Raw genomic sequence first — 24,156 nt, 5'->3', positions numbered from 1 at the left:
CATCACTGAACTCCAGTGTTTTTTCCTGCAATGCTGGACAACTTCAGTAGTCAGTAAAAGTAAAGTGCAAGTCTTGTAGAGTACTGTTGAACCACATGGTACCTTCTGTGTATAATCCACATGCTTTTTGACAACTTTCCACTATCCCCTGGATTCTGAAGATTCTCAGCGATTATTTCTTTGGGTTTTTAAACTAAGTGCTTAACCAATCACCAAGAGTGTGCAGAGTTTGTCTCTCAGGGGAGAAGAAATATTACAAAGAATCAACCCTTTCTCAACATCTGGGTGCTGACTTGGGAAAAGGATCCAATGCTGAGATGAAGATGATGAAGATTAGCTTGCATGCAAGTGTGACTGGCTAAGTGAACACAAGGAAGGATAACATTCCTTGGAGATGACTGCTACTATGTCCTAACACAGAAAATATTGTTCTTTCAGTGCCTGAGGTGGTTATAGCTCCTCCTTCTCATATCTCATCTGACAAACAGACAAAGCAGCTCATCCTCACACCTTGACTGTTTGTCCTGATTTTGATTACCAAGAGCTTGTTAATAAGACTGCTGATGTAAAAGCCAAACAGAGCCTGGACACCAGACTCACAGGTCAGCTCTGCCAAGCAAGTGGTGGTTACCAAAAGGAACAGCAATACACCTAGAAATGGAAAAACACTGAGGGAGAAACATACTGGTTGCCTCAGCTGAAAATGCAAACTTTTCCAAAGGGGAACAGGGCAGCTGGGTCTGTCCAGCAGAACACAGTGACACACACCTGTCATTGTGAGACAATTCTCGACAGGCAGCACAACGCCTTGCACGGGTTTTGAAGGAAATGTCATGTTCATCAAGGAAACTCAAGCTGACATCTGGGTTTTATGTACCACAGCAGGGGAAGTCAGCAAAGAACTGCAACCAAGACACTGCTGAAGCCACATCAACCTTAAGCATGTCTAAAGGGCTTTGATGGAGTCTTTCAATATATGTAATTTCAGGCAGGTAGATCAAAATTTCTAGATGTCTTTCGGAAGGAAAAAACCGTGATAAGTGGAAAAGGACTAGGACATATGCCAGTAACTAAACCTAAAAATTAGTACACCAAGAACAGAAATGGGGAGAGAAGGGAGATGTAGCCAGTGTTTTTCCTAAATAATGCAGATGTAGATTCTGTGATAAATTCAAGTTCTCTGATGGGAAAAATGTATGCTAAATGGTTTGACCACTGACCACAGAGGAAGACTGACACACAATACAAGCAATGAAAGAGTTAAAGGATGGTAGGCTAATTAAATGGAGCCTGCACAACTTAATGGGAAACAGATCTTGTAAAAGGACAAAAGGAATCATTTCATTAACATACATGTTGCTTATTAAACATAGCTATAAAGATTCCCTCACAGACTTTTATAAAACAGCTGATTTAGACTCTTCACTAGACTCAGAAACTAGCATATGCAAAGGAAAAAAGTGCAAAATTAAAACTGGCTTATAGATATGAACAAGACATGCTGGGAAGATTGTGATCAAAAGATAAGGTACACAGATATCTGTTCCTGAACTACTGCTAATGGAAGCTAGAAATAAAAGACAAAGTAAACACGTAAATCTTTAAAACTGACTTCCTGTAAAACAAAAACAGTGGATAATGACTAGCCAATAAGATATTATACATATTTTTTGCTTATGCCATGCTACATATTCAAAATAATGTTATCACCTAACATTTCCTTCTAAAGAATTGCTATCTTAATTAGAACACAGCCTTCAATACTTCTTTCTCTCTTCATCTTACACTATATGATTACAGGGTTAGCTTCTAACTTCTGCCCTGAACACATTGTTGTATTTTCTGTATTTTCCTGTATTTTTGTAATTTGTTGCAAATGCAGTTCTTGAAAATAATAATCTTCACAGTACTACTGTGAGACATAATTAGGGTGAACACTTTAGGAGAAAATTGTAGCCAAATATCACCTAGTTTCAGAAATCCAGCTTGAGAACTCCAGGATCAGACCTGCCCAAAACACAGGCCTAACTATGAAAATCACTGCTGAGTTGTCCTCAATTACAAAATGAAAAAGAAATATTTCACCTAGAGCATTTAAAAACCCTAGAACAAGTATCTACTTACTGAAAACTGAGAGAAGGAAATCGTCCTGCATCAGACACTAAGCAGTAGAAACATTTTTCTCACAAACCTACTATCGTGCTTAATTCTAAGAATTTCTTCCCTATTCTCCTCCATGCACTTTAATTTTTTCCAACTTTAACAATCAGGGTCATAGTGTGACAAATAAAGGCCTCCTTTACTACCCACTCATCTGTTACCAGGGCAACAATCTGTGCATATACTGAATGAGACAAGAGTCATCTGGAAAAATACTATTCAATTGTGTACTCCTGCTATCCTGTAATACAGAAGTACAGGAGCTAACTTCTCAGTGCTTATATGCTCCTAATTTTTGTTTCAGAGGATACTATGGTGAAGAGCTTGGAGCTTTTTTAATCTGTTGGAAAAAAAAGCAGAATTCCTCTTTTGTTGGCCAGCATTAAACCCCATGTCAGCCGTGAGCAGGGCTGCAATCTCCAGAGCTGCAGCAGAGAAATCCATGATGAAACAGTGTAACACTTTGCCATGGTACATTTTCCTTCTTTAGCACAGCTTACTAGGGAGCAATTTGTAACTGGTACCGGGAGATTACCAGTAAAGAGAGAGATCGTGAATTCGGCAGCACTTGAACTGCATGGAAGAATATTGTTCAGTAATGACAACCAAGCCACTCTGCCTGCCTGCAATCTCAATTTTAATATGTCAGCAGTTTATTGGGAGGCAGGAGGGGGGAAGGAGCCAGATAAACTACTTAAATGTGGCCCCTAAGCTCTTCCGTTAATTCACCCATTTAAAGATTGAAGGCTGCACAACTTAATCTAAACAGGTTTGCTCTTCCCACCTGCTCTCTGAACATCAGCAGGGATGATAACAACCTAAGAAAGAAAGCAAGTTAGCTCTTGCACAGAAGATCAATCATCAGGAGAAAAATAAGAAAGAGCAGCCTTGTTATATACAGAGCACCAATCATTCTGCAGGAACAGCACTCAAGTGACAGCTGAATTTGGAAAGCAATGCTACCCAGCTCAACCCCCAAAATACGAATCTGAAAGGATCCATATACCTTAGTCTGGATGGATTTTCACACAGGCAGAACACAGCATTTATCTGCCATTTTGGCAAGTTCTCTATCACATTTCTAATTTCTACAACGACAGCAGACTCAGCTCCTCAAAGCTAAAGTAATGGACAAAAAATACTTCGTATTTTCTTTAACACTTTTTCAAATACCTGAATTCTGTTCCTCTTTAAAAGCCTTCTCAACAATAATACAGTCTGAGACAGAACACTGAAAATGGAAAGATACAAAGTGGAGTAACATGAAAGCTACAAACAACTAAGAAAAAAATCTGTGTTGTGGAAAATGTTAGGCAGCCTTAAGTACAGGTGGTACACTCTGAGCCAGCTACAAGAAAGAAAGGCAAGTTACACAAAGCAGTCCAATGTCTATGAGTTGGGACTCCTCCAATCATGCATCTCAATTCAGCCAAATGCAAGGTCAGATATCTAGGAACACAGAACAGAGGTCACACTTACAGGATGGAGAACTGAACCTGGAAGTCAGTGACTCTAAAAAGAACAATGGATCATACTGGATAATCAGCTTAACCTGAGCTCACAGCCAGCTTCTGTGGCAAGGAGTCCACAAAGACACTGGATATTTACACACCAAAGTATTGAGCAGAAGTGAAAATGAGGCACTATCTCTGCAAAAAAAACAGTGCTGAAAGAATGCTACTGGAATAGCCAGTGCTTGTCATTTCATCACCACAAAAAGATACTGAAACTAAGAAATGTTCAGAAAAAGGTTGCCAAAAAACAAACCAACCAACAGAGAAACATTCTCAAAATGAGAATTCAGTGCCTGATTTCATTTACCCAGGTAAAGCCTAAGCCATGGCCTGCAAGTAGCTATAGGAAAAAACACAAAGCTTAGTAATGGAGTAAAGAATGTAACAAAAGCAATACCTGGACCTAAAGCTAGTCAAATTTGTAAAGGTACATACTTTCAAGTTAGGATTACCATTGGCTGAAACTAAATTTGTTAACATCATTAATATTTCATAATCCTAAGTCTTCAAAGCAAGATTATATGTCTGAAGTACATCCTTGTTTAAATACAGGTTACAGACTTCAAATGGAAACTACTGAATCAGATGTTTGGTCTGTGCTTTATAGTGATCCCTGTGGGCCTTGAAGAATATTCATCTATGCTGTCAGGAGCTTGGAGAACAAACTATAATTTCTACTCATGTTTTATCTTCAGGAGAAATAGGCATGAACTTTTCATATCTAAAGCAATTATTCAAACAAGACTCCCTGAATTCCTCAATAGACAGAAATATGCCAACCTGTTAGAGAACAAAATCAATTACCTCATTAGCTATGGTTAAGTATGTAATTTCCAGAAAGAGAAAAATACAATACTTGCTTAGGTAACTTAACACATACTAAGCACAAAGCAACTGTTGTGTGTAATTTCCATATACTGCATTTTCTCTAAAGGCTTTCTTACAGGATAGCCTTGTTCCTTTCCAGAGAAGGGAAAAAAAACTCCAACAAAACACCAAACAAACAAAACAAACAAAAAGTCAAACAAAAAAGCCTCCAATTCCATAAATTAACACGTATACAAAATTCAACATTGTTCTCAATGTTTACCTGTTCCTGTACATCTTCAAATTCTGAACTAAGCAGCTCTATGAAGATGGGGACAGCTCCTGCTTGGATCACTATTCGAGTCTGAAGGGAATTTCCCGAGGCAATATTTGTCAGCACCCATGCAGCTTCAAACTGGAAAACAAAATACAAGTCAGTTGACTAGGAGCTTTCTATGCCACACCAAACATGGGCACTAAATATCTTCTAAAACCAGAGAGATCTAGCAGATTTGGCATAGGGAAAACATGAGATATTACCAATTAACAATTTGCAAAGAACCAGAATCATGTATTTAGGAGTTATCATTATCACTTGAAACAAAAATTTGCAGCAGTTCCTTATGAGAACATTGGGTCTGCTGTGGCTTTTCAAATCTTTTTTTTTTTTGCTATGCATTTATGTTACCCTTGCCTTTCTTACTGGCTAAGAACCTGTACACAAAACAATGTGCTTTCCCACGACATGGCACCTGCATTCAGTACATCACCAGTGATATTCCTGAAGATGCAGAAGAAGACACTGTTTGACAAAACTTCATGGATATGAAGTAAATAAACAATCTAAAAGACATTTTAAAAACCCAAACAAATAAAAACAGATTTATAAAAAACAACACAAAGAACTTCTCTCCAATTCTGGCAATCAGTACTGATGCCAAATGCTATTAGTGTATGATATTTTTATACACAACTCAAAGAAAAAGTGAGATCCCAAACACTTTGCATTTTCAATTGTCTTTGTAATTTATTCTTTTAATGTCAACTTGCAAAAGCATTAACTTTTTAAAATGAAATGCAAATTTTTACCCTACCTGACACCTCAGGCCTCAGAAAATACAGATTCCAGCAATCTGTGTTTGAGTAGGTTTCTGCATGCCTTCAGCCCAAAGATTATTACACTACTCTAGCAAATTTACATCCTATTTGGTACATTCAGAATCTATAGAATTAAGACTGCTAAAAGTTGAATGAAAAGTAAAAAACAAACAACAGTAAAAATGGAAAGTTGTGAGCTATAAATGAATGACTTTGACATTACCAAAAGATGCTGATCCAGCAGTATTCCAGTGGAAATACTGCCATACCTTCAAAAACTGTCTGAAGAGATAGAGCAAGGACTTATGTTTAGAGTTTAGTTACAAAAACAACTCCTGCTAAGGAGTTGCACCAAATCCTGAAATGTGCCTGAAATAAGAACTCAAGAATTAAGCTTAGACTTCTAAGGCTTTTCATTTCTAAGTGTTGTTAAAGACTTTGGTTCTGAAAATACAATTAATTCATACAATTAATACAATACAATTAATCCCGCCCTTCTGATCAACTGAACATTCTAGTAAGATGTGATCAGAATAAATAATTCCAAAATACATCATTGCAATGCACAAGGAGTATGGGCTGCAAAATAAAGTAGAAACAGACAAAGTCAAAACTGCGAGATTCATCTTTAATGAACAAGAAGCAAAACAGTGTGACCAGAACCTAAGGCCAATGTAAAATGTTGCTTTCCTGCAATTCTCCTTTCTTTGAAGTGAGTATCTAGTGTTCTGGGGTACATTCTAACATAACTGTTACTCATCTTTCTACCACAGAGGTCTCTTATGCATATTTAAAGTTTGTCCTCCAGCTTCCTACTGGTACCACCAGCTAGAACAATTCACAGGTTGGAGACTCACACAGTCTCCAGTGTAAGTCACAGAAAGGTTAGAGAGTGACAGTTTCTCTCCTCCTTCTTCTCTATACATCCTGGAGCATCAGGTGTCCACAAACTAAGGAACAGTCGCACATTAATGGCAAAGATTTCTTTGTGGTGCCATTCTCTTTCAAGATTCCTCTCTCCACATGAGAAAAATGTATTTGTTCATGTATGGCTGAAGCAACCCTGGAGAACAGGGGAGCTTTTTAAAGTCTTCCTTTTACCTTGAGGAAAAACAGGACAGAGGAATTCCTAACAAATTAGGACTTCCTATCACTGATCTCAGAGGATTTAGATTTACAGGATATTCCATTGACAACACAGAAGAAGAACAGACCATAAATTCCCATAAAGTTTAAAGTTCATTAACGTGGAAGTTGCCATATTCAATCCACCACACAAGCAGCTATAAATCATACTTCACTGTCTCAGAACAAGTTGGAAATCCTTCCCTTCTAGGATAGGTTACAGTTAAAAACCCTAGAAGGCCAAGCCCAAAAGAATATTTTTGGAAACAATGAGAGAGCAAATAAAAACACTAGAAGGTGAGTTCCAGGGAACTTCTTAATTGATCACAGCAAAAAATTCTACCTGCAGACACTAAATTGCCAAGCAGGCAGAGAGATTTGGCAAGATGGAGGAAAATTACCCAGGTAGAATGGAGTATTTAGAGCAACATACTCAAGCTTTTATTTTCACTGCTTTCCTACAAAGTCCTTAGGACAAGATTGCACATTTCCACTCTGACTGATTTTTTCCATTTCCATGTAAAAATCAATAAATGTTACACCAATAAGGCCACAAGAACTGCTTCCATTTATCTGCCTGTCTTGGGTTTCTATGTTTGACCCCAATAAGTAATAAAAGGCATTCAATTTATTTTTTTTTACAACAGATAGTTTACAAATCTTCCACTGGAGTTGCAAACCAACCAGCTTAAATCTGATACATACTCTTAGTTACTCCTCAAAGGAACCTAAGAGACCTCTGAAATTCTGTGGATAATTATCTGAAAAGCAATACCTGTAAATGCTTTCTCTAATGTGTAAAAAAACTAATTTTTTTGCATATTTTCAGTCAACAAAATTTGGATTTCACATGGCATTCACAAAGCTGTTGCCTTATGCATTTTAAAAGAAAGAACACTGTTTCTAATCTAAGTGTTGTATTTAACATTACATGTTAACATATTTTTTCCTTAACCAGGTAATAGTTTTCCTTCACTTTCTATTAGCCAAGAAAGACTGACCAGAAAAATATACAGCTGGAAATAAGACAAAGATCAAGAAAAATTAACCATTGTAGCACATATAATTCCGTTTTTTCAAACCACAGAAAGGTTTCCAGCTTTCTATGCTTCTCACCACAGATTGTATTTCTAATTCTAAACTTTTTTTTACTTTAATCAAAAATTTAAATCCTAATTCTAAAGATTTAAAACTGCCTTCAATTTGTACAAAGAAGACAAACATCAAAGTTTTGTTTAATAGCTTTTCATCAGTTGAGCTTCAAATTTCAAACTCTGTGTTTGCTGAAGTCTGAAAACCCCATCCTATCAGTCACTCAATGCATGTCAGACATCTCCCTCTCTCTCCTGTCCTGCACCCAGAGGTCTTGCCAGAAATTCTGAAGATAAAATAGCTTTTTTAACATAGTGAAGAAAGAGAGGAAGTACAGCTGAAAAAATCACTAATTTTCCTCCTATCTAATTTGCATCACCAAATGCCTTCCTAAACTAGGAAGGCAGATACATTTGTATTTTTATACCTGTAATGTACAGTTTTCTTTCCGCTTCAGGAACTCCACAAACCTGGCCACAACTCCTTGTGTGCTTATGACTTCATCTATTGGAGGATTTGGTTCTGTTTAAAATAAGAAGTTACGTTAGATACACTCATTTCTTTGTAAGGAAATTCTGAAATTACTGCATCAAAACAATATCCAGTGACACACTGATTGCTCTTTTCTTGGAGTGTGTTCTTTTTCTACAATATTTCACTAAAAGGCAATGGATTCCTATCTGTCAACATAAGAAAACTCCAGAGTTTTGAGGTACTAAGATAAGGTGATTCAGAGCACTGATGCACTCAGTAGTTTAGGCAGGCTGATTTCAGAGCAGCAGTTCAGTGCAGTCACTCTGGCATGCACACATGCAGAGGACCTTTGATATACCAGCATGTTTGGGCCACAGAGACACTGCCTAAAACATCTGAACTTACATCCAAGAGGAGATCTCACATCTGCAACACTCAGCACACATTTCAAGAGAAGAAGTGACTATTACATACATCAAGCTGACACTGTGTTAAGCAGGGATTTGACCCTGAAATTTCAGTGTGAAACTCAATTTTTATTGCTGTCAAAGTAAAACCACATGCTAGGGAGGCTTCCACATTTTTCTCTAAGTAATTTCAGCCCTTACCTTTAGAAAGCAGCTTTCGAAACTTCTGGGTGGCTGAGAGCTGCTGCTCTGGACTATTGGAGAAAATCATCTCAATCATATCAGCAGTGATGACTGCACTCTAGGATTTACATGAGGAAACAGAATGAGGGTGAGAGAGAGCAAAGGGGGAAAAAATCTGGAATTAGCACCATACAGGTTACATTTGCTATACCAGTACAAAGCTTATTTCTTACTGAATAAAAACTTAGGTAAAATCATTATGGACAACATAGGAATCATTATATAAGAACATCTACATAAGGCAGCATCATTCTCAATTTACTGAAAGCTAAAATTCAAATTTTCCACAAGATATGGCAAGCAAATTACTCTTCAGAATTTTGCATTGATATTCTCTCCCTTCCTTTAAATAAACATAAAATTGTCAGCTTTAATAAAAAGTAATTATGTTAGCATTTAGATTTCCCTAACATGTACATTTTGACTTACTCTCCTACACCAAAATGTATAGGACCTCTCTTTTCTAGAAGAGTCAACAAACTCTAATGCTTGTTATCAACATCAAGTAGAGGTATTAAATTTTCCATAATACTGAAGGTTTCCAATAATATGAATAAATTAAATCAGCAACCTTTCTTATGCTAGGTAAAATCTGACATTCTGTTCACCACACATGTAGCCATGTAAAGAAGCATAAGAAAAGTCAGATTTTTTTCTTCCACTTCTAATCTAATCTTCAGATCCATCTGAACCCAACCCTTAGACAGACAGGGAGACAGATGACAGTGCTGAAAATACTTAAGCGTTGTCTGTAACAGCCAACAGCTCCAACTGTTAAGAGCCTGAAATTAATGGCATTTAACACAGCAAACTGTGTAATGACACTATCTATCAATTAGGCAAAAGCCTTTCCATACTTTTTACTCTCTATTTGTTTAATATAAGCTTCCACACAAATGATTAATGGTATTTAAGACTTGCCCAATATTTGAATGCTATCTTGAAGAGGTAAACCATATAGTCTATTATTCATCTACCACACTGTTTATAAGCATTTCTCTGTTTCCCAGTAATTTTCAAGGCTCATATAACCATCAATATCTCAGCCTGATTTCTATGGAAACATCACTTGCATACTCTGAACACAGATACTGTGAAGATCAGCAACACTTTTAAGTGAGAACTGCACTTTCCTTAAACTTTACTGCTGTAGAACTGAAACATTTACCATTTTTCTTTCCAGAGAGAAAGTAAAAAAGTCTAATTTTCACAAGAAGTATTCTTCTGTAGTTTTAAATTCTAGCACAGAAAGGGGTTCAAGGCCTCATGCAGACAGTTAAGCTAGGTCTAGCAGTGTTTCCAACACTTAGGTTAAAAATTGTGCCACTTGGAAGTCTGCTAAGAAAGCTTTCCACCGAGCCCCTTTTAACTTTGTAAATTGCAATAATACACTGCCTGATTTGTATGTTTATGCTTCAAGCAGTATGAATTTCAGATTATAAAAACTCTGGGCAACATTTGATAGAATCACACATAATGGTGAGCACTAAATCCAGGAAGTGATCAGCCTGCCAGGACAATGACATTTTATTTTCTTGAGCGCATATCCTCTGAAAAATCACTTGCTATACATTCCTGGCATTTTTCTCTCAAGTAATCTGTTTCAGGGTGGTTCATTGACATGGGTGTTTCAGAGTTGTCCATCTCTGAATGCATTCTTCACATCATTCTGGAATTTCATTTCCATCCCATCCCATCACAACAGACTTGCCCAGCTTCAACCAACACTATTCATTTCTCATCACTTACAGAAGTCATCTCCATGTTGTTCATCTGAGCCTCATGGAAGCCCCCATCTGACATCACTTCCTCCTCCGTTTCTTCCTCAGCCGTTGCAACATTTCGGCGTTTAAACAACTAAAGAGAGAAAATATTTAACATACATATAAAATATTTAACATATATATGTATATTTAATACATATTACATAGCCAATATATACACACCGTGTTGCATCAGGCTGCTATAAAAACTACACATGCTATGACCTGAGAGAAGGCAGTACACTGGCTACAGGACTTCAACTGACAGCACATGGAGAAAACTTAGCCACGGAGTAAATGAAAACAGCAATGTGCTAAAATATTGGTTCCTAACAGTTCTGGAAAACTGTTCACTGATGTCCTCTTCTCTTCTTCACCATCTGCCTCCATCTACAAGCTCTTTAGCTTGCACAGCATTCCCTTCTTGCAGAGGATGCTGGGGTTCAGAAGCCTGATAAATTCCTGTGTGTTACACATCTTCACAGAACACCTGCAGGGGCTCTGAGAGTCGAGTTACAGTGGCAAAGAGGGCTCTGGAGGATGATCTTACAGAGGTTATTATACTGGGATGAGCAGAATTTGGTTGCTATGACTTAAAGAATGTACCCAGTTTAAGATGTCCTTAGAAGAGCTGGAGAGGCTACAACTACTGGTCAGACAGTTTTGTCTGACCCTCAAGCTGCTCTGGCCAATGTGACTCCTGAGCGAATGAGGAGCACTCACTCTATGCCTTGTAGAGCCTGCAGAAGAGGCAGTGAAGTGTGCAAGTGACTCTGATTTCAGACTGACTGCGTATGAATTTGGAGGGCAGAACAAGTAAGAAGGGGTTTGGGAGAAGCAGAGATTCAGAGCTACTGCAAGACAGGACTGTTCAAGGACTGGTCACAGACTGCTGTGTGTTACCTGCTCCTCTCTCTTTTGCTTCCGTAGCTGCAGACCCTCTTCCTCCCGCCTGCGACGCATCTCGTCAGGGTTTAGAGATTTGTTCTTGTAGCTCTTCAGCCGGAAATTCTCTTTTCCTGAGGTCGTCATGATTCCTTCACAATGCAATTTAAAAAAGGAGACAAAATTACCCTTCAACAATGCATCATTTTATATTGTGTCCACTCCTTAAACTCTGTAGCCATGAACTTCCAGCCAGTGCCCCCCTGTATTCCATGACTTAACTTCTAATAAAATTTAGAAGATAGAAAGTAAAATTTCACAGAATTGTCATTTTGGTCTGTCAGTTCTTTACAGCAGTCCAACAAACTTTTATTTTATCATTTTGAGGCACTCACTGGAGAGTAAGTAAAATATTTTACTAAGAACAAAAGTCTATAAGCCAGAGTACATAGCCTAGGTGAAAAAGAAAACTATACTAAAAATTTTAACGTTTCCCCACACAGAGAATTAGCCAAATTACATACTCCTGTTTTTACTCAAAAGTGAAGGTGTCTTAGCTGCTTTTTATCTTCATTTACTTTGCATGTCATTACAGGGGCTTTTTTTGTTGCACTTCATATCCAACATTTTAAGCTAATTCAACACAACCCTGTTGAAGAAACTTGAAGAAACCCTGTGCTCTTCCTATCCTGACAAGGCCTACAAAGAAATTGAAACAAAAAGAAAAATTTTAGGTGAAGATGGTTTAACCATTGAAAATGCTCAGTCCTGCAAAGAAAGCAGTGCTGTTGTTCCCCTCCTCCCCACCCCCAGTCCCTAATCCTGCCACTGTTTATGCAGAGGGGCCTTTTTTCAGTCTGTGATTTCCATCTGTCTTGTGTAACTCAGTGGGTCGGCATTTATAGCTGCCCATGATGATTTGCACATGTACAACACCACACTTTGGAGTCACTTAGCACAAAGCAGTGATGGAGAACTGTGTAGAAAGAACTCATTCCCCTGAAAGCAATGGGTGTGGATCAGGTCTCTACCCTTAGTGCTCCATTCTGCTGCTACTTCTCTCCTTACATCAGCCCTTTAAATCCAAAAGAGTTTGGGAATCAAATTCTCAACACGTCAGTGTTTCCATGCATCTTCAGAGAGATGCAGTCTCTCCAACATATTGTAAATCCTGTAATACAGAATTTGGAAAGCTGCACTTTATTAAAAGTTACTCAACAGGACTTTTAAAGGTCTCTTTCAAATGCTCTAATGTGTGGTATTAAATAAGCTACTCACTTCAAATTCCATAAGCACAGAATCACCAGATGATAAATGATCTCCTGTGCATTTTCTACTTTAAAATTAAGCAACATGAGTCTGTACAGATTCTCAACAACTTAGGTTTCCTCTTTAAAATACATCAATTGTATATCGAGTCTACTCTAACAACTCTTCTTTCAGTTAGCACCAAGAGTTGTAAGATAATAATGATTTAAAAAAAAAGATACTCAAATACGCTTCTTGCTTGAGCCTCTTTTAAGTTGCTACTACCTGACAACCATTTATAAGAATTCTGATGATCAGAACTGACTTTTACAGAAAACATTTTGGACATCACTTCAAGTGTTACTATATTCTGACAACTTTTTAAAAATTTTAAAAGATTTTTAAAAATGTTCAGGGACACAGAACTACTACGTTGATTGTCAGTCAATCACAGGTTGCACCAAATGCAACATGAGCAACCTGAGCATATAGGTAAGCAATTCAGCAGCCTAATTTTGCTGAAAAGGCTCTCCTGAAACGGCCTTATTTTTAATAAAGGTATGACAAAAAGATAAATCCCACAGCACCACAAGTTCCCTACATCTTTCTTAACAGCTTTGAGACCCCTTTCTTCCTGTGTTTACATGTCTGAGCTTCAAGTGTTCGTGATTCCTACAGTATGCTTAGCAATTATATGTTCTTCACATTTTTAGTTTAAGTGACTACTACCTGTATATTAAACACACATACTATTTGAATAAGCCTTGAATTTTAACTGTAAAAAGAAGTTCAGTCAACAAACACTCAAAATTTCTTTCCTAAAATATTTTGAACAAAGTATTTTATCTATTTTAGAATAAGCAAGTTGAACTCAAACACCAAGTGGACAACCATGAGCCAGAATGACATTCCTAACATGAAAATGGCTTTGCAGACACTCTGGTCATTCAGCCCCTGACCATGAATAAACACAGGCATACACTACAGCCCAGGTAACATCTTGGGCTTTCCACAGTGCTGTTAAAAATCCTCCATTTCTGTCTGAAGTCTGTCTTCTCCCACTCATACAACCGCATTTGCCTTTAATTGGGATTTCAGGACTTTGGTAACTCCTTTGAAAAACTCCTGTGGTCATTTCACACCTTCACTTTCAATACCTAAAAGTTCTTAATTTAACTGAATGCTTGACAGGGAACATCTTCAACCCTTGATACTGAATTTCATCTAATTTCTATTATGCAGCTTCCATATAATGTTCCAATGTTTCTAAACACCAATGACACAAGCAATTCATCATAAGTAATTTCCTTTAAGTGTATTCTTCCTCACTGTACTTATTAACGCAGTTTCCCCCTTCATCCCCCGTTCACACACTGATTTTCTTTCAGTTAATTTTGCTTCTGTCTTTAAGGTAGTAATTTCCATTTTCCTCTCAGAGTTCTCTTAGCCCCTCCTGTTGTACCCTAAACCATTGTTTCACTTATTGAAAATACAGGCACAGGATTTATTTGAATTCTTTCTCTGACTTTAGTGCAAGCCCTCTACTCAACAGCTTCACAGGTATTATCTTTCTTACACCCTCTACAAGCTGCAGCTGCAGGTTTTGACTATGCTTATTTCTGACTTTCAAGACAGCTCACTTGGCTGACTAACCCTTTCCTCTAGTTCATGAGTAAACTGTACACTTAAAATCCTTTCAAAATAGTATATTGTCTTTTATCTGGGAGTACAAACACCTACCACCAAATGACTAGGAAGAGAGTTTCTTTCATTGAAGGTGAAAAGATTAAACTCTCTTCATCACTGAGAAGTTACCAATCCAACTAGAGATGGGTTCAATACCTTATTTTAGGCTAGGCCATCACTGGTAGTAAATAAAATCCCAGCACAAAGCCACACACCTATTTTATACACCTGTCTGTCTGATCTCTACAACTGTTAAAGCCATAGTTATTTTCTAGAAGTAATTCTTACTTCCTGAAGCTATCTTAAAATCAATTCTTTCTTTACCATTCTTTTATTGTTTCCTGACTACTGGTGAAAAATTCAACGAGTGCATCAAGGATTCCATCCAACCCACACATACTGACAGCATCTTTGGACCTATTCAAATGTGTGAGCACACAATGGCTTTTTAGGATTAAAAATGTAACAACTCTATCTTAGCTGTCACAGTCATCCAAGGACTGTTTGCTATAAATCTCCTCCTCCATTTTTGAGGATGTAGCTTTTTCCCCAGACTAAACCACAGAAGCAAAACAACTTCAAATTGTCTCTCTGGTTTTCAGCAGCTTTGGTGTGACTTAGCTGAAAATCTTTCAGTGGTTACTACAAGTTCACCTTTGCAGTAAACAGCAAACCCTGGGTTTTCTCTGCATTGTCAAAATTAATGCTGCTTCTGGAGAAAATCTGTGGTGGTTGTCATGGAAATGTTCTACCCATCTTTTCTTTCCTAAAGATAGCACAGCATTGTCCACATTTGTGATACTCCTGGCTACAGCTAAAAACCTCTGGAGACCTGGTAAGGAATTTTCATGGTGTACTTCTTGGGCTTTTGTGCAACACCTCTCAAGCCCCATATGACACTTTCTCCTTCTCAATTTGTCTGCATAAACACAAATTTCAGCAAAATTAAACCCACTATTCATGGATGTCTGCATTTCCCTAGGGCAAACATGATCCCAAATCTTTTGCTGGTTAAGACAAGAACCATACCAAATGTGGATGTATTCTAAGCACACATTTTTAGGGGGAATAAGAAGTTCTGCATTTCTCCTTGCTCATCAAGTCAAAGAAACTCTGAAGCACTGGGAAATACAGAGTCACTTACTGCCATGACCTACCTTGTCCCAAGCAATCATCTAGATAGGAATAAAAATGAACTCCCTGCCTTCTTAGATCAGCTATCACTGCCACTAGACTTAAGGGCTTTGCCAGAAGGAATACCTTGTGACTAATACTCTTGGATATTTCACACGTCAGAGGTACCAAGATGTAAAAATAAAGCCCTTACAAATCAAGAACTGCGTAATTTTATATATATAAATATAAATTCCATTTTTTTACACATGTAACAGCATATATGTACGACGTATACATAATGAAAGAAAGATTACCAAATACTCTCCTGATATTAAAGACTATTAGAGACAGACTTTCCTTCTTTGGAAATTGGGGCAAGAATATGAAAAAAAATGTGTTTCAGAAGAGTAGATCTATACATGACATTCTGCCTCACAATGGGAATAGGTCAGAAGGGGAAGACTTCAAAATTAAGGCTAGAGGCAAGAATATGAGTTTGAAGAGAAACAGTGTGATAAAAAATCATCAAAATACCCATGATTTGCCATATTATGTGAGTACATTTCCTAACTAAGGTGGCTGTCAGAAGGAAAGGAGTCACTGGAGGCAGACTTGGGAGCTCTGTTGTGCCGTCACATTGCTGCCTCTCCTCTAGATTGCTGCCACAGAGACACAGAAAAGACACAAGAGGCACCATCAGCCCTGAAAGGACAACTCGTGTTAGAAACAGCACTGACAAGCAGGGAGAGAAGCTGGAATTATTCAAGGGAAGAAATGCACAAAAGCTTTACTTCCAAGGAGATCTTAGTTTGTTTACTGGCTCTGCCATGAGATTCTACACGTCCTAGAGAAGAAGTTTCCTTACAATCACACTTCTTGACATCAAGCCAAATACCTACAGCACAGCCTGGACAGATGTTTGAGCAATTCACTGAGCTCTGATTACAGGATACATCACCTTCTGACACACTTCCACGTGAGACTAGAAAACCTATCCAATTTAAAAAGCCAACCTGAAAGCAGCTCAATACAGGGCATAGAATGATAAAAGTATCACCTGGGATTAATGTTATTTCCCTGGAAAAACTTCTAGAGCTTAATCCTACAGAGATGAAAACACATCCACCAAGTCTCTATACTGTTGACAGTGTTATCTGAGAGAAAAAGAAAAATAAAGGAAATCAACAGATTGACTTCTCTCTTCACTGCTGTCTCCTGTTTTCCAAAAGCCAGCTCAGCCAGATAAACACTTGGATGAGGTTGTACCAACTTCTAATGCAAAACTGTTTGACAAACCGTGCTGGCTTACAGGGGTCTGTGGGAATGCCCATCAGCAGAAGCACCCATACCATCTGAGGGACAGGGGTTTTACTTTCTCTCTGGCCTCAGGAGAGAAAGTAAAGCTCAGGACATCTACAAGAAAGGATATTTAATCATTTCAACTACAAAAAGCTATTGTTCAAGCAAAGCACAGCCAATTTCCAAGACTGCTGCTTACCTTTCTCCAGCTGTAAAAGAGGACTGGGAAACACCTCTCACAGTCACGATAAAATCAGCAGTAACAGTATTTGTAAAGACCTGTAAAGTAAGTTTTGCTCCAGCCCTAACAAGGAAACAAAACAATCCTGTGAATTCCATTTTCTGTGGTTTATGAAAGCTGCAACAGCCCAACAGCAGGGATCCACAGTCCTAAGGCAACCAGCATACAAGAACAATGGAGAAGAAAAGGAATCACCACCCTCTGCTATCCAAAGAGCCAGAAGATTAAAGGAGCTTCAAATGCAACATAAGAATGGTAGCCAGACACGAATAGAATGTATAGCCTTGAAATGTCCAGACTTTAAGAGACTTTCTGATAAAAAATGGAATTAAGAAGTGGATTTCTTCTTGGAACTGCTGCCCATTTCCATATCTTTCAAATCTGCTTTATTTTGCAGGCTTCCTAGTCCTCTTAGGGTTTTTCCCTGCCCAGTGGTAAGCCTTAATTCACAATTGTTTCTGCTCTAGCACTTTTATAACCCTGTGAAATAGCAAAACAAGTACTAACCCACCTAATCTATGGCTAAGTTGCCATGTTCTAGCCCTAGACCACTTGGCAAGTTGGTTCTTGCTTAAAAATAAGAATACTCCTAAAATAATTAATAAAAGACCTAAAAGACAGACAACATTGCACAACATGGAATGTGATATTACAGAAAAATTACAAACATTAATATTGCTCAAAGGCAAAAAAAAAGGGGGAGAATACATTGTGTGCTATCTGAACAATGTTGAGACACCTCTGTCAAATGTGCAGGGATGTGACCTTTCACACCTCATCCTGACTTTCCCATCCACAAACAAAAAAATGGGCTGAAAAGTTGGCTAAAGTCAAGACAAACAACTGCCACATCAAAGGTATCTCTGCAAAATTACTGATCTTGAAGGGTACACTGATTATATCTCCAGGTAACTCAGAAAGATCCTCTGTCCTTACAAAAAAAGTACATACTTTTTAAGAGATGTACTTAAAACCAGGCCAACATCAGCTTGCCCATTCCTGATCTTCTTTACACTAAAAAAAAACCCCATAGAGAAAAAAAAAATCAAGGAAATATATTTCTGGTTGCATAAAGAAACCAATCACTAACACAAACAGAATTACCTAGAATTGGTAATCTAGGCACATCTGAGAAACTGATCTGGCACATCAGCCTGTATTACTAGTTAAACTCACTGACAGCCACAGAGCTGGACACTTAATTTTTAAAAGTTTGAGGTTTGTGTGCTTTTTTTCCTCTCTTTTTTGAAGAAACATTGCTGAACAGATTAAGAAGTAATGCATTTACAACGTTTATTGGAAAACAGTTTCAGAAGGCAACATGCACAATAAAAGATTATATAGTGTGTATCTAGCACTTCACCATACATTTACTACCATGAAGATATTTACAAGATGTTTTGAGCTCTATTTTTAAAAGGTCTGTTTTGACTTAACAAGGCAGCAGATAGTTTTCAAAGTTCCAGAAAGCTTTTAACTTGAGGGGGAAGGCAAAAAAACTGACTGTCAAAGCCAGGTCAATTTAAAATGAAAACATCTTCAACTTTGTTAACTGAGACTTTCTGACTTGAGTTGAAAACACAAAATTCCTTTACTGTGTTCAAAGACACAACAGTGCAATAAATCTGTTTAATTAAAAAAACCCTCACCTTCATTTCCATAACCCCACAGTCCACAATCAACCTGAACCCAAAAGGTCCCACAAGTCACAACACAAAGAAGCAAGTGATGAGGAATTAAACTATTCAGCCACACAGGATTATACTGACATTAAAAAAAAAAAAAATCTCATGTAAATGTGCCCATCCATATGAAACTACAGAAGTGATTATTCCTGTATGCCAAATGACAATGTAATCTGTTTTTCTTCTGAAGAAGAGATCCATTTGTATTTTAATCAAGATTACAGCACATGCTCCCTGCACTCACAGGATGGGCTGGCCAAATATATATTTTCTGTAAGGTCATATCTAAAAGAGGGACTGCTTGAAAAACCACATTTGACAGTCATCTGTCAGAAAAAACAGATCACCCTCACATTTCCAAAATCCTAACTAGCCCTAAACATTATTTATGAGTGAACAAGAGTGCACCTTTCAGAATTTCACACAATGAAAAGAAGTCTCAGGCAGTTTAAAACAAATTAGGTTTAAAATAAACTAAATTAATAATTAAGTTGACTTTTTCAAGTAGTTTCAAGCAGCTTTTGTTTAGGGTTGGAAATATCAGAAGGCACTGAAAGCAAAGCTACCTCACGCTTCCCATGACAAATCTGCCTGCCACAATTGTATCATCTGCTGTGACTCAGCACTATGGAAGATATGTGTGCAAACCAACAAAACAACAGTAAGTCAAAATTCTGATTTCATCTTAGCTTTGGACATCAGCAATGAAGGAGTCACACAGCACTGAGGTATCAGCCACATCAAGCCAAAACCCACAGGCACTTCAAAGCTCAGTTACACTCATTCTGCCTCCCTCATCCCAGTTACACCCAATATCCCTCCTACCAAAGCTCCTGAAGCCAACTAAGAGCACATTCACAGAGACACCTCTTCTCTTCTCTGATAACTTATCAGTACCAAAAAAAGGGTAGAATGAGAACACCAGGCAGCTGAAAAAAGGATCATGTGGAAGCTCTACAAAGAATCCCTGTGTCTTTTAAGAGGCAATCTCACCCTACTTCAGACAAAAATCACAACAACCTAATGTTAATCACAACATTACTATTGGACTTTACTTATAGATACCCACTGTTTGTGATCCACTAATAGGTGGCTTGTTTGCCCATTTTCCTAATTCAACAGGTGAATTTTTTAAGTGTTACCTTAGCACTAAATTTGATAGGCTTACAAAGCCTTGTTTCAAGATATGTTCAGGATGTTTAGCCACAAGGTATTTATTTTATGGTTTTAGAAGCAGCACATCGCTTACATATAATCTCAACTTTATATAAAATAAAATAAAGATCTGTGTGTGTCAAACCAGTTGGTATCTCACAGAACACATGAATCCTCCTGCTGAGCCTGACAAGCACTGTGAACTACCAACAAAAACAGAAAAACAGAGAAAACAAATCCTGTGGATCACAAGGAAGCTGCTGGCAGCAGGTGACTGACTAAATCTTGTCTTATGTCACACTCTGAAAGCCCAGAGTCCATAATGCTCCACACACATCCAGGAACACTCACATTTCTTTCAGTTCCAATGAGCTTTAGTCTCTGTCTCCTCATGACACTAAGCAATAATTATGTTTCAATAAAGTGTTCACGTTATTCAAACCAGATTTCTTCTGTCACTGAACTCCATTTATTCCTGTCTAACGTGAAGAGACCAGCAGAAGTGACCCTGTGATGTGCAGCGTCTAACACTTTTTCACACCTTCCTGCTACTAACATCCTTTATAAATCAATTCTGGTGAAAGGAAATTTACAGTCACCTGTCTTAGACTACATCTACTTTTTATCCTAAAATGAATTGTAAAGGCTGCACAATGTTTAATGCAATTTAAGACATTCAGGAGGTGGCATAATATCATTTCCAGTCCTGCTGGTCTACAGATTTCATATTCAGTGGAGGGTTTTAGAGTGTTTAGCTTAAAATTACCTCTTCTGTTTTTCCAGAGTCCCTTTACCTTGTCCACAATAATTTAAAGGTACTGATATTTCTACAGGCCTTGCATTCCACTGCTGGCTTGAAAACCCCACATTTATTCTTGGAAATAACACTGAGCAGTTTAATCCACTTACTTGCTTAACAGACTTTAAAAACTGTAACAGACAAGGGGTTTTTTTCTTCAGAGCAGAAAAAAAAGTGACTTGCCATCATAATGCTGCCTCTATTCTCAGTAATTTACATCAGTATTTCTTTATTAGTATTATTACATTATTTAAACAAGTCCATCCATTATGCTTTCACCCCTTAGTATGAAGCTGAATAATTTTTCTATCAGTTCAGCTTCCACTTGTTCTCTGAAAAAAAGGTGGTCTGGTCTTTCTAACTTGTTTGTCCACTAGATCATTCCAGAACCTCCAGTGCAGACATTTCAGCCACTCAGAATATTTCATCAAGTGTGTAATTCCTTTAATGCCTTTTATTTTTCTTGACTTGCTCAGAGCCTACCAGGCTCACTCAGTATTCCCTTTGGCCTTCAGAAGTATTTAAACAAATGCAATAAATTAAGCTATTTGCTGCTTGCTGCTCTTTTATTTGTTATGTTGCAAATTAACATTAAAGCCCCTAGCCCTAAATCACATAACTCAGGTATTTTTATGCACTATATGCTATTTTGGAAAAACTAGATTTCAGTTTTTCAGGAAGGCACCGGTTTACATCCATCAACCTCTTGCCATAAAAGTTACATTTTGTAACTTAAGAACTTTTTTAGTTGCCTTTAAAGGTACACTTTTGTGCTCTCAAAGATAGAAATTAAGCCCCCCAAGAACTTGTGAAATACTTCAAAGAAAAAATTCACAACCCTGTTGAGGGACGAACAGAAAGATTTTAAAGCAAGCCTGCAGAAACAGGACCATAAAATAAAATGTACCATTCTATTAATGTTAGCTTATTCAACAGAAGGGGAGGAAATGAAAAAATAAAAAAAAATAGTAAAGAGCACTGTACAGAAACACTGAAGCTGAAATAAGACTATCAAACAACCTGCTTAAATAAACATTTACACTTAGAAGTTTCTATAAAGAACCTTTCAGAAACTGCCACAACTGACTGTAGGACTTTTTAGTTCTCGTGGTGACTTGGGCCAGGGCTGCTGCCGTGGGCTGCTGCTGCCTTTCCCTTTCCAAATGGACTAAAGTGGGACTTCTCCAGGAGCCAGCACTCAGCTGGATATACAGGACCACATGAGCACACCAGCTCTGAAGTCATCAACACAGAGAACACAACATCAGCAAAAATCAGCACATGGCACACTGACAGCAAGAGGTGAACACCCTGGTCCGGGGTCAGAGTGAGATGGGTTGTGACAAAGACTCTGCTTTGAAGCTGGGGGTCAGTGGGGGATGCCAAGGCCCCAAAACAGTCACATCTCTCAGGAGTGAAGCAGCACTGAATCTGTGTGAAAGACTGTGACAAGGAAATACACGATGAGAAAAATCTCCACCTCATGTGTCATCTTAAGTTACCGTGCCTCAAGCTACGATTCCTCTCCCCTGTGCCCATGGGTATGTCTAAAGGGTAATTAAAAGGTGCAACCACAGCTCAAGTAGAAACTTCAAAATTCGTTTTGAATGAGTTAGTTCACATGTCAATGCAGGTGGTAACACTGAAAGGAGAACACAATGAAGTTACAACAAAACAAGGCCAAATACACAAAAGATCAGCTTGATACAACCTATTAATTTACACAGTGCTTCATTAACAGCCGGAGGGAATTCTACTCTAACTACTAACGGCCAGAGGTATATACAAAATAGCTTTAGAATAAAGAGCTTCTGAGGATAAAGTTGCAATCCCATTTCCTGAGAGCTCATTGACATATCCCAACTTTGTTAAGTCTTTCATTAACATCAAGCAGTCAGAGCAGAAAATACGCCAGCAAACAAAAAAATCCAGAGGAACAGCAGCTTGAATAAAGGATAAAGGGACCATTAAACACCACCATTCAGCACCATTTGGGAATTCTGCAGAAACAGCAGCCCGGTATTTTCACAGCTCATGACGTATCTTTCCAGCTCGGAGTTTCATTTTCATGAAACGCCCTCAAGAGGCAAAGCTTAAAATCATTGTTGCAGGGACCGCGCTACGGGCAACACAGATTCAGAGACTATGAATGGGACAAGTTTCTGTGGCACACAAAGTCTCTGGAACAGGACAACTGGAAACGGCCACCCAGCGCTAACCTTCCGTCGTACACAGGCAGTCAAGTAACATTTTAGGTGAGATAATGCGAGGCTACGGGGTGATATTTGTAGGGAGATGGCAGAGCTTTTTTAAATCAACTAACACCACAAGTGGAAAAAAAAAAAAAAAAAAAAAAAAGCTTGGAAGATGCAGGAGAAAGTTTCTCTTCCCCTCCACGGAATCAATCAGGTTGGAAAAGACCTCTCAGATCACGGAGCCCAACTGTGACCCAACACCACCGAGCCAAACAGACCACGGCACTGAGTGCCACATCCAGTCCTTCCTCAAACACCTCCAGGGACGGTGACTCCACCATCTCCTTGGGCACCCCCATCCCAACGCTTAACCACGCGTCTCCTGAAGAGATTCCTCCTGGTGTCCAATCTAAACCTCCCTGGCTCAGCTTAGGGAGATGTCCTCTCGTCCAGCTGCTGCCCTGCCTCCGCTCGCAGCCCGTCTCGCGGTGGGAGCAGCGGCACCGGGGCCATCCCGTCCCCGCGGCACGGAGTTGCCCGACTCCGCGCAGCCAACCGCGGTCACTTCCGAAGCCGGCGCTTTGGAAGCCGGAGAGTCCCTGCAGGCACGAGGAGCCTGTCCCCGGGCACAGCAGCACCGGCCCGCCCCTCCCCGGTTCCCCGCCAGCCGCGGGTCCCGGTCCCGATCCCGGCCCACGCGCGCGCCGCTCCCGCCGCGCCGGCCCCGGCCCCGCCCCGCGCGCGGCCCCCGCGCGCCTGTTGCACGCGCGCGCGCGCACGGGCCGGGGGTTCGCGAGAGGGCTCCCGCCGCGCGAGGCACCCCCGACCCGGGCCTCCCCTCCCCCCCACCACAACCCGAGCCGCCGGCGGCCGATCCCCGCCCGGTGCCTCCTCCCGCGGGGACGCGGCCCCGCGCACCGCCCGGCTGCCGTCACGCTCGCTCCGCCGGGGCCGAGGTAACGAGGCTCCCCCCGCCCCCGTACCTGCTGCCGGCCCGGCGCGGCACCGCGCTGTCTCCTCTCGGGCCCGAGGCGCGCGAGCGCCGCTCCCTCCCTGCCTCCCTCCTTCCCTCCCTGCCTGCCCGGCGCTGGCTGGCAGCGGCACTGCGCACGCGCGGGGCGCGCCGCGGCGCCCTCTGGGAGGAAGAGCCCTTCCGGCGAGGCC

At 39.5% G+C, this 24,156-nt stretch overlaps 1 protein-coding gene across 1 annotated transcript in view; it reads right to left on the bottom strand.

Moving 5' to 3' along the window:
- KPNA1 (karyopherin subunit alpha 1) overlaps window positions 1–24,076 on the bottom strand; it is a 50,883-nt gene extending 26,807 nt beyond the window's left edge. The window contains exons 1-6 of the mRNA XM_054269879.1: window positions 23,976–24,076; window positions 11,587–11,720; window positions 10,670–10,777; window positions 8,879–8,978; window positions 8,224–8,318; window positions 4,765–4,896 (exon numbers count right to left, since the gene is read on the bottom strand). Coding sequence (XP_054125854.1) covers window positions 4,765–4,896; window positions 8,224–8,318; window positions 8,879–8,978; window positions 10,670–10,777; window positions 11,587–11,715 — 564 coding nt within the window. The 5' untranslated portion in view covers window positions 11,716–11,720; window positions 23,976–24,076. The remainder of the gene's footprint in view (window positions 1–4,764; window positions 4,897–8,223; window positions 8,319–8,878; window positions 8,979–10,669; window positions 10,778–11,586; window positions 11,721–23,975) is intronic.
- Between the last annotated feature and the right edge of the window lie 80 nt (window positions 24,077–24,156).

Source organism: Melozone crissalis, unplaced genomic scaffold, assembly GCF_028551555.1.
Source record: "Melozone crissalis strain CALT ecotype California unplaced genomic scaffold, PUWL_Pcris_2 ptg000008l_1, whole genome shotgun sequence".
Lineage (NCBI taxonomy): Eukaryota > Metazoa > Chordata > Aves > Passeriformes > Passerellidae > Melozone > Melozone crissalis.
This window is presented reverse-complemented; position numbering and strand designations above follow the sequence as displayed.